The 13,505-nt window shown below is 38.9% G+C and overlaps 1 protein-coding gene across 2 annotated transcripts in view; it reads left to right on the forward strand.

Moving 5' to 3' along the window:
• Nucleotides 1-161: 161 nt before the first annotated feature.
• Nucleotides 162-13,505, forward strand: part of tub (TUB bipartite transcription factor) — a 54,890-nt gene continuing 41,546 nt past the window's right edge. The window contains exon 1 of one of the 2 annotated variants that reach the window (XM_055009327.1): nucleotides 162-331. In XM_055009327.1, coding sequence (XP_054865302.1) covers nucleotides 276-331 — 56 coding nt within the window. In that variant the 5' untranslated portion in view covers nucleotides 162-275. The remainder of the gene's footprint in view (nucleotides 332-13,505) is intronic. The other variant, XM_055009323.1, reaches the window with a different exon arrangement.

Raw genomic sequence — 13,505 nt, forward strand, 5'->3', positions numbered from 1 at the left:
TAGAAATCGATCACCGCTGAGGATGCACGTGAACGAATTAAGAATCGGGCAGCTGCGCGTGCACGCTCCTCGCGCTGACAGCTCGCGCCCCCCTCCGTGAGCGTGTGAGTGGTACAGTCCATAGGAGGCTCGAGCTCTGCCTCCCTGCTCATTCACTTAACGGCGATTCCATTAGTTCGTGTTTGCATTTCAGTGAGTCGGCGGAGAAGGAGAGGAGCCGTGATTTCTCTCCGTCTTCACAAGCCACAGTCCAGTCCGTCCTCTTCGTCGGGGACATGGAGGGAGCCGGCAGCAACAGGAGCATGTCTTACAGTAGATGGAGTTATGACAGGTAAGCGAGCTTGGGCGTCATAACAAGTGTGCGCCTTAAGAAAAAAAAAACAAAACACCTATGTTGCGTTTGTTTTTGTGAAGCTAGGCCGATATTGCTAAATGTTGTGCTTTGGTTTGAAGCCCCCTGTTTGTGTAATTAGTTGACAGGTGGGGAATGAGTGTGTATTAGTAGCCTGAGCATCACACTGTGTTTGCTGGTAGCTCTTTGTTTTTATGCTCATGGTGTGTTCAGAAATCCCCTAGACAGTCCACATCACCAAAACATTCCCATAGGAATGGCTTGAGTGTTGATATTTTATGCTATCTATCTATCTATCTATCTATCTATCTATCTATCTATCTATCTATCTATCTATCTATCTATCTATCTATCTATCTATCTATCTATCTATCTATCTATCTATCTACATTTTAGCTGTGTGACTGTGTTCATTCACTATACAGATTGAAATCATCACAAATTTGTGTTTAAATCTCAGAGCTTGTATCTTATATTTTCGTCATGCTCCCATGTATGATGACAATAAATCTATTCTATTCTATTCTATTCTATTCTATTCTATTCTATTCTATTCTATTCTATTCTATTCTATTCTATTCTATTCTATTCTATTCTATTCTATTCACTAATTAGCCAGAAAGTTGGCGAGCTCTCGCTGTCTCTCTCTCAGTAGGGGTGACTGTGATCAAGACCTCAAATTTTGGTACAAATTCAAACAGGCATGTCAGATATGAACACAGAGAACATGAATGCTAAACCACACCATAGAGCCATGGTGGTCCTCAGCTTCACACTAGCAACATTCCACATTTTTAGGGTTTTTTTGGAAGGGAATAAAAGTATGATAAGGTGGAGATTTGTTTACAAATGTATGATTTATGGCACATTTGTGTTCCATAAATTACAATTATTAATGAAAACAGCAAAATGTCCATTTTATGTGTGCGCGTATGCATGAGAGAGGTGTCATCATCATAATGTCAGTCATAAGTGTGATATGAGTCGTCCCTCTGAACAGTCATGATCAGCGAAACTGGATGCAACATGGAGCAAACACACTGTAAGTACGTTCAAGATGATTTCAAACACACCCCAACTCATACAGGTCTTCGTCAACTAACCGCTAGTCATCAATACATGCCAGCAGTCTGGAAGACAGTGGATGGTTGAAGCTACTGTTGCTGCATCATTGATCACTACAGGCACAGTGGAGGAGGTTATACTCTGATAACACTGTATGTTGGCTGAAACGGCATAATTGGTATTCAGAATCTATGCTTGGACATCCCAAGAGACTGCAGCCCCAGCCAGTGGTCTCCTAGCCTCCTTAAGTCTGTTACAGTACTGCGATTTTCCCGTTTATTTACCATGTAGAATCAGATCTAAGCTTAAATAGGTGCCACAGTCTGAGCATTAAAGCAGGATTATCCTTTGCATTTACAACAATTTTATTTCATTATTTCCACTGGAAAACCAGCTCTTCTATCCGATTATTTTGGGTGTTCAAATAAGCAGCCTTTCTACTAATAAAGTGTTTCAGCAGAGTGACAGACACACTGGAGGAGATTCAATTAGAATTGAGCAGTTAAGTAGATCGGAAACTCTTTGTTGTGTAAAAATCTTTCCAAGACTTCAGCAAATGTAGGCATCCTATAAGCTGAATCAACCCAAAGGCCACCTTTGTGAGTGTGTATTGATGTTTGTTGGAAACATATGCATATGCCATTTCTTGGCAAGCAGAGGTTAGGTCTCCAATCGAGTGCACAGACTCTTGAAGGGTAAAAATGAAGAAATCAGCCTAATTTAGTGTAGTACTATTATTCTATAATTCTACAATTTCATGTAGCAGATGCTTTTATCCGAAGCGACGTACATCTAAGAGTAGGTACAATATAAACAAGGATCTAGTCAGGAGAAAACAACCTGGATAAGTGCCATAAAACAACTACACACCCTACAGGGCCCATACAGTAATTTTCAAGATGACTACTAGCCCTTCTGGTTCTCCTACACAGGTGCTCTCACATATTATGCCTAATTGGATCTCATCTGAGAACTGTGTGGGTTTAGAGACTATATTTCACTGACCTTCCATGTTAGTTTGGTAGCAATGGCTGGCTTTGGAAAGGTTACACCTTTATATGCTAATTCCAGCACAGCCTCACCCAGTGCCAACCTGAGCAAGGGCCAGTTTAGCCAAAACAAGTGGGAACACCTGATCAGCACCTGTGTGAGTGTTGGGCCTTTAACTGAGATGCTACATTAGCACGTATAGCGTATATTTAATAAACTTTATCAGGTTTAGAAGATAAGAATTTTGACGTGATGTCCGCCAGCTAAAGCTTTAATTAGAAAATTACAAGGTGTCACACAGGGGACAAGACAGCCTTAAAATGATTCCAAAAAAGGAAAAGTGAGGAACTTTATCTTCTTTGATTTTATGAAATGTGGTAAACAGGCACCACATTGTTAAAGCTTATGTTGACCACAGGGAAAACAAAACTGAAAGTTGCTGGGATGTATGAAGGTAAGGTTCAGCTGTGATTTTGACTTTGTGTCCCATTTAATTTACTCAGTCAGATTGTTGTGCACAATGTTTTTAACAACTAATGAAAAGTCATTATCATTATCATTATCTCTCCTGCCAATTAATTGAAAAAATATTATTAAATCAATAATTACTCCTTTAGTGCAGGCCTTTATACTTACCATTTCCCTCGACCAATTAGTAAAATGTAATATTATTTGCTTACTATTCTTTTATTTTGACAGTGTATTATTATTTACCAAGAATTGTTCATCTTCAGAGACTCACCTAGAGTTTGTCATGACCGTGTCGCATTGATGAGTAATGGCAGGTGCTGTAACTCATGATGGAGCCTGTTTTTTTTGGACCTACAGTATGTACCATCACACTGCGTCCTGGCACCTACTCAGTAAACACTGTATCCAAGAGATGGAGGTGCAAGGTGGACCAGCAAGATACAATTCAGAGCCTACAGAACTCAGCATTTTCCTTTTTTTTAACCAAAGACAAAGGTTAGTTTGAAAACGAGCACACTGTGTTCCCCCTGTCAAACACAGGATAATCAGGTATAATTCAAGGGGAAGGAGTGGCGCTTGTACATAGTAAATTAATCTTGAATTTTTCATCCTCCATTATGGCATAATCATCGAGACTTGACCCCTGTGAAAGCAACAGCTGAAGATTTTGTAAAAGATTATAATCAGTTAACCATTTAATCATTAAAAGCACCACCATGAAACTTCAGTGAATATAAGAGATAAGACTCAAATCAAACTCCAAAGGTTCATCTTTCAAATCTCCTCACTAGCTTAGGTTTCACCCACAAGCTGAAGGCTATTAATGTTGCTGTGTCCATAATTTATTAGACAGACAGCTGAGAGAGCAGACACAGGGGGGTAAGAGAATGATTTTTTGCCTTTCTCTCTCTCTCAATGTCTTTGTCATTCTACTTTAGCCCTATACTGCCATTTTTGACAGGGTACAGAAAAGCCGAGGTTTTGGAAAACGATGAGGGCCATTTTATGGTGTCTTTAATCTCCTCTGTGATCACTTATTTTAAAATCTTGATCATACAGCACAGATGTATTTATGTTGATTTTCTTATCTCATCCACCAGTTGTTGGCTGTGGCGTTGGAGCTATCTGGAAGAACAGACCTATTTTCCTGTTGTTGTTTTGTGTTATTGCTTGTTGTTTGTTGTGTAGATGTGCCATCCATCTGTGTTTGTAGGGAGGCTTTGCACTGTTTGGTCAGTGGATAATTTTGTCAAATCTGCATTATTGTCACTGAATTTCAGTTGTACTCCTTTTGCTCTGAATCGGTGCATCTAGCTGAACAATTTTAAATTATTTCCTGACAATAATTTCCATAGTCATTGATTCAGCTCTGCAGCAAGAAATTTTAATGAACTATGGCTTTGAGGGGTTCTCATAGGATGTATTGTTTTGCACTTTAAATTGCCAGAATTTGTTTTCAGATCAGATGAGTCCACTTGAGATATGAATGAATGAACAAAAATAGTCCATATCTTCTCTTTTCTCTTTCTACTTTTATGAAAAGCGTGCATGCTAGAACTTCAAATTTGGATCAAATCGATTTATAATTGATCTGAGATGTGATCACATCTGTTCTGATTGTGATCACAGTTGTGAAGTGGCAACACATACAACTATTGACAGTTGTACGTTTATGTGCTAAAAGTATATTCATTTGTATGCACTCTCAATTACCTTACAGAAGCTGTCACCTAGTGAAAAGTATGTTACAGTCATAATGCATTTTTCTATGTAAAAAATGCAACCTAGTGCCAAGTACCAGATTTCTGACACTCCTTTGAAATATACTGAGAGCTCCTGAAAAGAGAATCCATCATGTGTTTTGACCACTGTGGGTGGCTTTAAAAATGAGTCACAAAACAACCATATACCTTAGCTGGAGACTGGAGACAACTAAACAAAAGGTTTGAAATCGATTCATCATTCTCTGTCCAACAAGAGAAGTTACCTCCTTAATAAGAAATAAAATTTCACTCAAGAAATATCACCACAGATGAGTGAGCCAGAGGCAAAGTAAAGAGAAAAAGTTGAATGTGGTTGTCATGACAATCTAATCATCGTTTGTAGAGATATTTAGCTCCGAACCAAAGTATGAGACACACCAAATAGACATTTATTGCTAACAAAGCATTTACTCTTTATTGTTTGACTAGGCAGTTCTTAAAACCATCGTCAAATTTCCACATGCATTGTACTATCTAGAACAGTTTCAGCTGTGAATAAGGACCATAAATAAGAGAAATGCATTATTGAAAATGTAGTATTTTGGCTCTTCCTTTTCCAATTCTTTTCTAACATCAGAGGTGTGTAGTGTAAGTATAAGTTTGAGACTTGGCCGTAGTCTTTCAGTTTATGCCTGTGTTGGTAGAAAAACAGCCTTGGTGCGGTTCTTTATGACTGCTACAGTATAGTGCAAAAGAGAAGCTGAAGTGACAGCTGTGTCCAGACAACGTCAGAATGTTGTCTGCGCCTGCTGTGAAAGTCTGTCCATAGATAGATTTTGGAGAATTCACTTCCCTGGCCTGCTGCAAAGATATATTGTAGCATCTTTAGAAGGTAATATACTGTGAACAAATAACACAATATGTCTTTTAACAGTGCTCTGGCATCACTGTACTTTAGTGGTGTTGTTGCTGTGACACGTTTGTGAAATACTTCACCGTTACGAAATGCTTACCTGGATGACAAATGCAGTTTCATGCCTCTCATTGTTTCTGGTGAAGCGGCCTTTCATGTCTTATTTGTCAAACATGTGACTCCCCAGCTCGGCAAGCCCTGCATTGCACTGCTGTTATTATGCAGTTCTTAGCTTAGTCACTATCCACCTGTTTCTGTAGTAACCACAGACAGAAAAAATGGAGAGTTCCAAACAAAGTCTTCAGGCCTTTGTATATACTGCTACAGTTCTTATTTTTGCTTACTAGCAGTTAGAAAGTGTCTGTGTTGATCTGTGACTATAGCCCTAAGTGTTCCAATCTATGTAAAACATCACTTTGTGATTAAAAATCCTTAATAACACATTCAGCATCTTATACATCTTTAGGTGTCCATTAGAAAAGTAGATTTGGCTAATTTGATCTTACTTCTAGCTTTTCTTATTGTAGTTGATTTCTTTGGTATTTAATCTTTTTTTTTTTTTTTTTTAAGAATGAAACCCTAAAGGGGTAGAATTTTTTTTCCCATTCTGTATTGTGTAAAGAAACAGTAGGACAACAGCCTTATGGACGTTGACTGTATTAACTCCAATTGTTGCATACAGCATTGTGGGACTAAGCTACCGTATGTTCGCGACCATAAGGCGCACCGTATTAAAAGGCGCAGTCTCAGTTCCGGGTGCTATTTCTGTATTTAACACATACATAAGGCGCACCGTATTAAAAGGCGCAGTCTCAGTTCCGGGTGCTATTTCTGTATTTAACACATACATAAGGCGCACCGGATTATAGAGCGCGTGCATGGTAAAACATACCTGTACTAGCTTAAAACATGCATGCTAGCGTGTGTTTTAAAAAAGGCAGCGGAAGCAAAACTGAGTTCAGTTGTACTTTATTGAAGTATTTAGCAATGTTTTCACGTTGTTTTTTGATCAATCCTCATTCACAAATCCATCAAAGTCCTCATCTTCTGTATCCGAAATGAACAGCTGGGCTAGTTCTCCATGGAACACGCCAGGTTCCCGCTCGTCATTGTCAGAGTCAGTCTCGTTGCCGTGCGGCTCCTCATAAATGATGCCGGCTTTTGCGAGAGCTCGAACAACAGTGCAAGCAGACACGTTAGCCCAAGCATCCGCAATCCATTCACAAATTGTGGCGTAACTCGCCCGGCGTTGCCTCCCAGTCTTAGTAAAACTGTGTTCGCCATCTGTCATCCATCGCTCCCACGCCGTTCGCAACTTCACTTTGAACGCCCTGTTTACACCGATGTCCAGCGGTTGGAGTTCCTTCGTCAAGCCTCCCGGAATGATAGCAAGCTCCGAGTTCATTTGCTGCACTTGGTTTTTCACAGCGGCTGTGAGATGGACGCGCATGGAGTCACAGATCAACAGGGACGGTGACGCCAAACCCATGTTGTTTTGCATAATGCAAATACCGGCACTATATACCAACTGGGGGCGTGCCTTTAGCGTCTTCTTTCACGCCCACACTTCCCCCTCTAACGTTCTCATGCTGTCCTCTGTCACGTCCTCCTTTTCTCTACATAAGCAGCGTGTCAGCAGGAAACGCTCTCAGTTAGTCCAGCGGAGCTCGTCAAAGTCACACAGTAACATTTAGACATTTTGGAACTCGGTGCACACGTAAGGCGCACCGCATTATAAGGCGCTCCGTCCATTTTGGAGAAAATTTAAGACTTTTAAGTGCGCCTTATGGTCGCGAAAATACGGTACACAATTTTTCTGTAAATAGGGAAGATCAATCCAAAAACATTTCATAAACTGACTCTGAAAAGGGCAGGGATTAGCTCGAAATTGGCTATAGCTCATTGACCTGTTAGAAGTGAGTACATCATGTGCAAAATCACTTAAATGTCAAAAGATTTCAAAGTGTATTACCTCTCAGTAATTGTATTATTTATAAGATCGCAAGTGAGTCATTTGTCTTAGAAACATTCTAAAACAGATACTTCAGAAAAATAATGTTGAAAATACAGGCCCCAGCGGTGAATACACCTGTTATTACTGGCACATATTTGTTTCATTGGTAACACAGAAAACATGTTACCAATGAAACAAATATGAGTACACCCATAATTTCTGATCAGCCTAACTGCGTGAACATGGCTATAAAATGGCCCGCGAATGCCAGAATTTTCTCTATTTTGGAATTGTGACCATGTCTGCATCATGGGGCACATGGAAAAGAATGGTGAGAGGAAATAAATCTAATTGTGAGACTTCACAAAGATAGAAAAGGATGTGTGAAGATAGTTCTGAAAGACAGAAGAGCGTCAGACTCAACACAGTGGCTTTCAGACTTATTATTGATAACACATTTTTTTTTTTTTTTTGGTCAGATGAGACCGAATTGACTTAATTGAGCTCAGATGTGGTCCAGCATGTTTGTTGTGAACCTTCCTAGGACTACGACAGTAAATGCATAGTCCTGACAGTGAAGCACAAGGATGGGAGTGTGATTATGTGGGACCTCATGAGAATAAAGTTGTTGCGGGAGATTGCATGTTTAGATGGCACCATAAATGCCTGTGGATACATCAAAATACTGGCTGACATGGTTATTCCCAGTCTACTGAAAATTGTCAGGAGAGGAATACTTCAGCATGTGTCATTATGCCATATTAATTGCTACATGCGGTCATGATCTATTCATCACTGCCTAATGAAGGACGCTGATTAAACTCATTGATAGGTACTGTACGCTAGGTACTGCTCATGGGTTTAATGTTGGGCGATTTAGTTTTGCTTCTGATGAACACAAAAAGGTTAAAAGTTTAATTTTGTCACCCGTGGCTGTATTTTTTAATGGTTTTATTATTTTACTAATTTGCATTTTTAATAATTGTATTGCCAACTTTTAGCTAAGTTTCTTATCTGTATCCCTTCATTATATGTATATTCATATATTCTAAATGAGACCTCTACCTAAATGTATCTCTGAGTTCAAATAGAGGTCATATGAATTAAAGAATAAATGAAAAACTGCCAAAACCAAATGAAAGATGTTTCCTGGTTAAGAAAAATTCTTTAGTCATCAGTAATGGTAGCAGTTTAATTGCCACATATTATTATCTGTCACATACACCTAAGCCCATCTGAAATATTTTCCAGGAAACGCTCATTTATGGCAAAGCAAACAAAATCACAGGGTTTAAAAACGTACGGTCTGATAATGGTGCGTTCCACGTATGGCTTTGCTTATCTAAATTGAACAGAGGAAGGATAATTGCCAGAACTGCAACTGACTGCAGATTCTGTAATAATATACAGATGAGAATTATTAAAGTAGTCTGAGGTAACAAACTAAATGCCAGACAAACAGAAACACAGACTGGAAGAGCATAATGCACAATTTACATCTAATTCTTTATGCTGATATTGAAATATTGTCATGTAATAACTTCAAAAATAAATCAATTTGTTTAACATAATCATAGCATAGCCTCTAAGCCAATGCCTACATTTTGGTCACAAAGCTGTTTTTAAAATGTTACCTTCCTGAAGGCAACAAAACTAGATGACCTAGTGACTTTAGTGGATAGAAAATTTAATGAGCAGATGTGAGGTAAGAAGGGAAAGGATATGACTGCCTTAGAATCCACTGAGATGAAGCTGAAAGATTTTCCAGGTGTAGATCAGAGAGTTTGTGAGGGAACCCTGGCACAAAGGGAGCCAGCCTGTCAATTCAGTCCTCCCTCTGCAGGTAAAAAGGAAAACACTCACATTGTCTGGGAAGTAAAGCTGGCTGATCTGTCTCTGTGGTTGAGGCTGCATCTCTCACAATGCTGCTGACAAGTAGGGACTGACATCAGGTGCAAAGGTGGAGAAGCTTCTTCTCTCCTGTGTTTTGGTTTGCTGTTGCTGCGAGGGAGCTGTCAGTGTCTGCTATGGTCACTCTGCTGGCAAGTCATGAGCTTTAAAAGCAAAGGTAGCTCATGTGAGACTGAGAAGTAGCTGCATTTTTTTGGAATTTAGATTACTTTTAAAGAGTCGGAAATTCTGGCAATCTGCTCACAAATGCGGTCAAGTGCACATTATGCATGCACAGTGTGTGTCCAACAATTAAAATGCATGAGAAAATTATGAATTGAACAAAATTGCATGTAATTAAATGAGAGCAAAGAAAGCTGGTGTTAGAGAACATTTTCTTCTCTGTAAAGTCAATTGCTACAAATTTGTGTCAAACAATATAGTAGTAGTTTGAATGGATATTTTTAGTCTTCTTTCTTTAGTATATGAATGTAATATACAGTGGTGGAAAAAGTTTTCAGACACCCCATGTATTTGTGAAATATTGCATTAAGAATCACTCTTAGGTCTTCAAGTGCTTGTCTTTCAGTATAGTCACAGCCAAAATACTAAACAAATCCTAAAAAATTAATTAAAAACTTAAAATTGATTGGTTCCATAGAAATACACGAGACATTTTGAGTATTGATCCACTAATGAAGGTTGTGCTTTTTATTAGAAGACACAATTTTTGTTGCCTTGCTTCGTGTCTATATAAAGACAGCACATTTGAAAGTTCTTCAGAGACACTAATGGCTACAACAAGGAACCTAACGCAGGAAACATGCCTGAAGATACAGATTCTCAGCCAGGAAGGGTACAGCTGCCGCCAAATAGGAAGTGCAGATGCAGTCCTTCAGCAGTTGGATACACTCTGCAGAAATACAGACGAACCAACAGTTTGGAAGACTAAACAAGAGCTGGATGTCCAAAGGTTTCTTCAGCAAGAAATGACTGCATCCTGATCCGCATGTGCACGGAAAACCGTCGAAGGAGGTTTTCAGGAGTTACAGGAGTTTCAGCAGCAGTGATCAAACCAAACTGGCATCCACCCGCACTGTACATGGCCGACTTTTAGATCATGGCCTACAAGGCTGTCAAGAAGCCCCTGATCAATGAGAGACAGAGGTTAGTCTGGCGTCGTTGGGCCCAAGCACACAAGAACTGGACAGCCAGGAACTGGAAGTAGATTCTGTGGTCAGATAAATCCAGTTTCCAGCTTTATCTTCCTCTTGCTAATGTGAAGGCCAGGCGCAGCATTATCTCCAGCATGTACAGCACCTACTGTCAAGTATGGTGGAGGCAGCATCATGGTTTGGGGATGCAAGTGTGCTGCTGGTGTTGGTTGTCTCATTGTCTGTGATATCACATTGAACTCTGGGAAGTATTGTGGCATTCTCCAAACCCACATGCTTCCTTCTGCACATGCACTGTTCCGTCGAAGTCAAAACTGGATGTTTCTACCATATAATGCTCCTTGAACACATCCAGGACCAGTAGAACTTAGCTGCAGGAGCTCAGTATCCAGGTCTTAGAGTGACCAGCTCAATCCCTGAACATGAGCCCCATTGAAAATCTGTGGTGGATTATTAAAAGGTCTGTTTCAACGCATAAACTAACGAATTTAGAAGAATTAAAAGCAGTAATTCAAGAAGAATGGTGAAAAGATTACCTCTCAACAGTGTGAAAGGCTCATGGGGAACATGGCAGCCAGGATTAGAGCTCTACTGTGTGCTAATGGCAGGACTACTAAATATTAACTTAATGATGTGATCCTTTATTTATTTTTTAAGTTTTGAACACATTCTCTGTTATTTGTTGGTTTTGATACCAACAATGTTGAGAATTGACATTGAAACTGTCAAGAATTTACTTTTGTTAGTTTTTCTTGTAAACAGTAAACAAAATAAATATCATTTGTATTTGTTTGTCTGTCTAATGTAGCCACACCCTTTGAAACACAAAAAAGATTTTTCCACAAATATTTCATGATAATATTTGAGACTGTTTAAAATTTTAAGCGTGTCCGAAAACTTTTTTCCACCACTGTATTTTAGATGCAGTTGAAAAAGAACAATCGGCTACGCAGCCCCTTAAACATCCCCCAATGACACTTGATGATTACCTTTGCTCTGAATTGTTTGAAAACATGACCACTCAAGTGTGTGAGCATGCTGGAGGTGCAACTGAAAGGTATGGAGGTTGTGTTGTGTTGTGTTGTGAGGCAATTTTCTAAGACTTCAAGAATTTCTGTGTAATGTTTTATGTGAAAGGAAATGGATAATAGTGTTTTATTCTTGGTCTCTAAACATTACATTTGTTCATTTTTTAAAAAGAAAGCCATTACACACATTTGAATAGACTTTTTGTCCTTGATCAAGGCATCAAAACATCTTCTCATACTCACAGCACTCAAATACTTTTTGTTTTTCCACAAAGAGAAATGCACACTGTTAAAAAACCTTAAAATATGTCAAATGTCATTTATTTTAGTGGAATTAGTGCATGTATGATTAAGTTATTCATTGTCAAAGTAATCCTTTTATCAGCTTCATATTTTTTGACCAAAACAGAGCATTTATTTTTAGATCTGTGAAGGCAGTTCCATCAAAGGAATAGCATTGCCTCCCTTCGTAAATCATACTCACTATTAAGTGGCATCACAGTGTTTGTAGCCTCCACACTTTGATGCCTTTGGTGTCTTATTAAAACAGGAGAGGTTGTTGGTGCTCCTTCACATCAAAGTGGATTTATGCTGAATTACTCTTTCAGCAGCAGGTGTGCTTTTGGAGCAGAAATCTGGAACACCGCAACAATCCAGCTGTGCCCTGGGCCCACTAAGATAGTTGCTTCAAGAAAGTAACAGTAACTGATGGGAAATAGTGTAGAATGGCATTGACTTATGGGAGTGTAAATGAATGAATGCTACTCTGACAGATATAAGGCCAGAAAATTAAACAATTTGACATATTATTTCACATTTCCACATAGTTTAATGAAGATAAGCAGACCAAGTGCATACCTGTTTACCTCATCGTGCTGCTGGGTTCACTTCATACGTGTTGTCGGTTTGAATAATTATATATGCTCTACTTAGAAAGCCCAATTTCACTGCATTGTCTTGATAATTGCTGTTGTCCTGTTTCATGATCTTTTGAGAAGGATACTTGAAATCCCGAAAATCTGTTTGTGGCGAGCCCCTCCAGGTAACACTTATCAGGATGAAATGACAAGATTTTGACAGGATTGCTAATGCTTGTAGATTTTTTTTTCTTGAGAACCACTTGTCATATCTGACCAAAGAATGTCTTCTCAATATTCATTAGAATTAGTTTATTCTTGCAGTTTTTTTCCTCAAACACTGTCCATACAGGTTGACATTATGCAGTGTCCCTTCTTTGCACTGTCTGAGCTATCACAGAAACTTTGATTTAAAAGGAAAACCAAGCCAAGTATTAAGCACACACTTGTCTGTTTTTCAGTGATGTATTGTGAAAGTAGCACTGTAATGTTAGAAGAAAAGCAACTGCTCTCAACAGCTCTGATTAGTGGTACTGTTGCCCATTCTATATCTCTTGATTACTGCTGCCACTGATTTTTGAGAATTTTTTGTTGGTTACTGATCCTTTCATATTTTTTTGTCCATCCTTCGTAAGTCTTGCAATATGATTTTTTTAATTTATCTGGCAGTTCTTTTTCATGTAGAGCCGTGATGCAGATATGCAGATAGACACAATTGATATTCTCAGGTTTCAGTGATCACAAGTTTTCTGACGTTTTGTCTGTGATCACAGGTGTGTTCGCTTCTGATGCATTGGGTTTCTACTTTTTTGGTTTGGTTCCTTCCTGCTGTCGCCAACTGCTTGTTCATAGGGAATCTAAAGGAAATTTTGGATCATTGGGTTCTCTTTTTAAAATTTGTAAGGTCCACCTTACTGTGTTAAGTGCTATGAGATGACATATGCTGTGAACTGGCGCTATATAAATAAAATTGAATTAAAAATTGACTTGAACTTTGGGGCCTGTATTAGCCTTGAAATACTCTGTCAGCTTCAACATAATGTAATTATTAAGAGATGCTGCAATTTTAAATCATTGTACATGTGCGTGATACTGCACAGGATTGTA

This window comes from Amphiprion ocellaris, chromosome 1 (assembly GCF_022539595.1).
Source record: "Amphiprion ocellaris isolate individual 3 ecotype Okinawa chromosome 1, ASM2253959v1, whole genome shotgun sequence".
Lineage (NCBI taxonomy): Eukaryota > Metazoa > Chordata > Actinopteri > Pomacentridae > Amphiprion > Amphiprion ocellaris.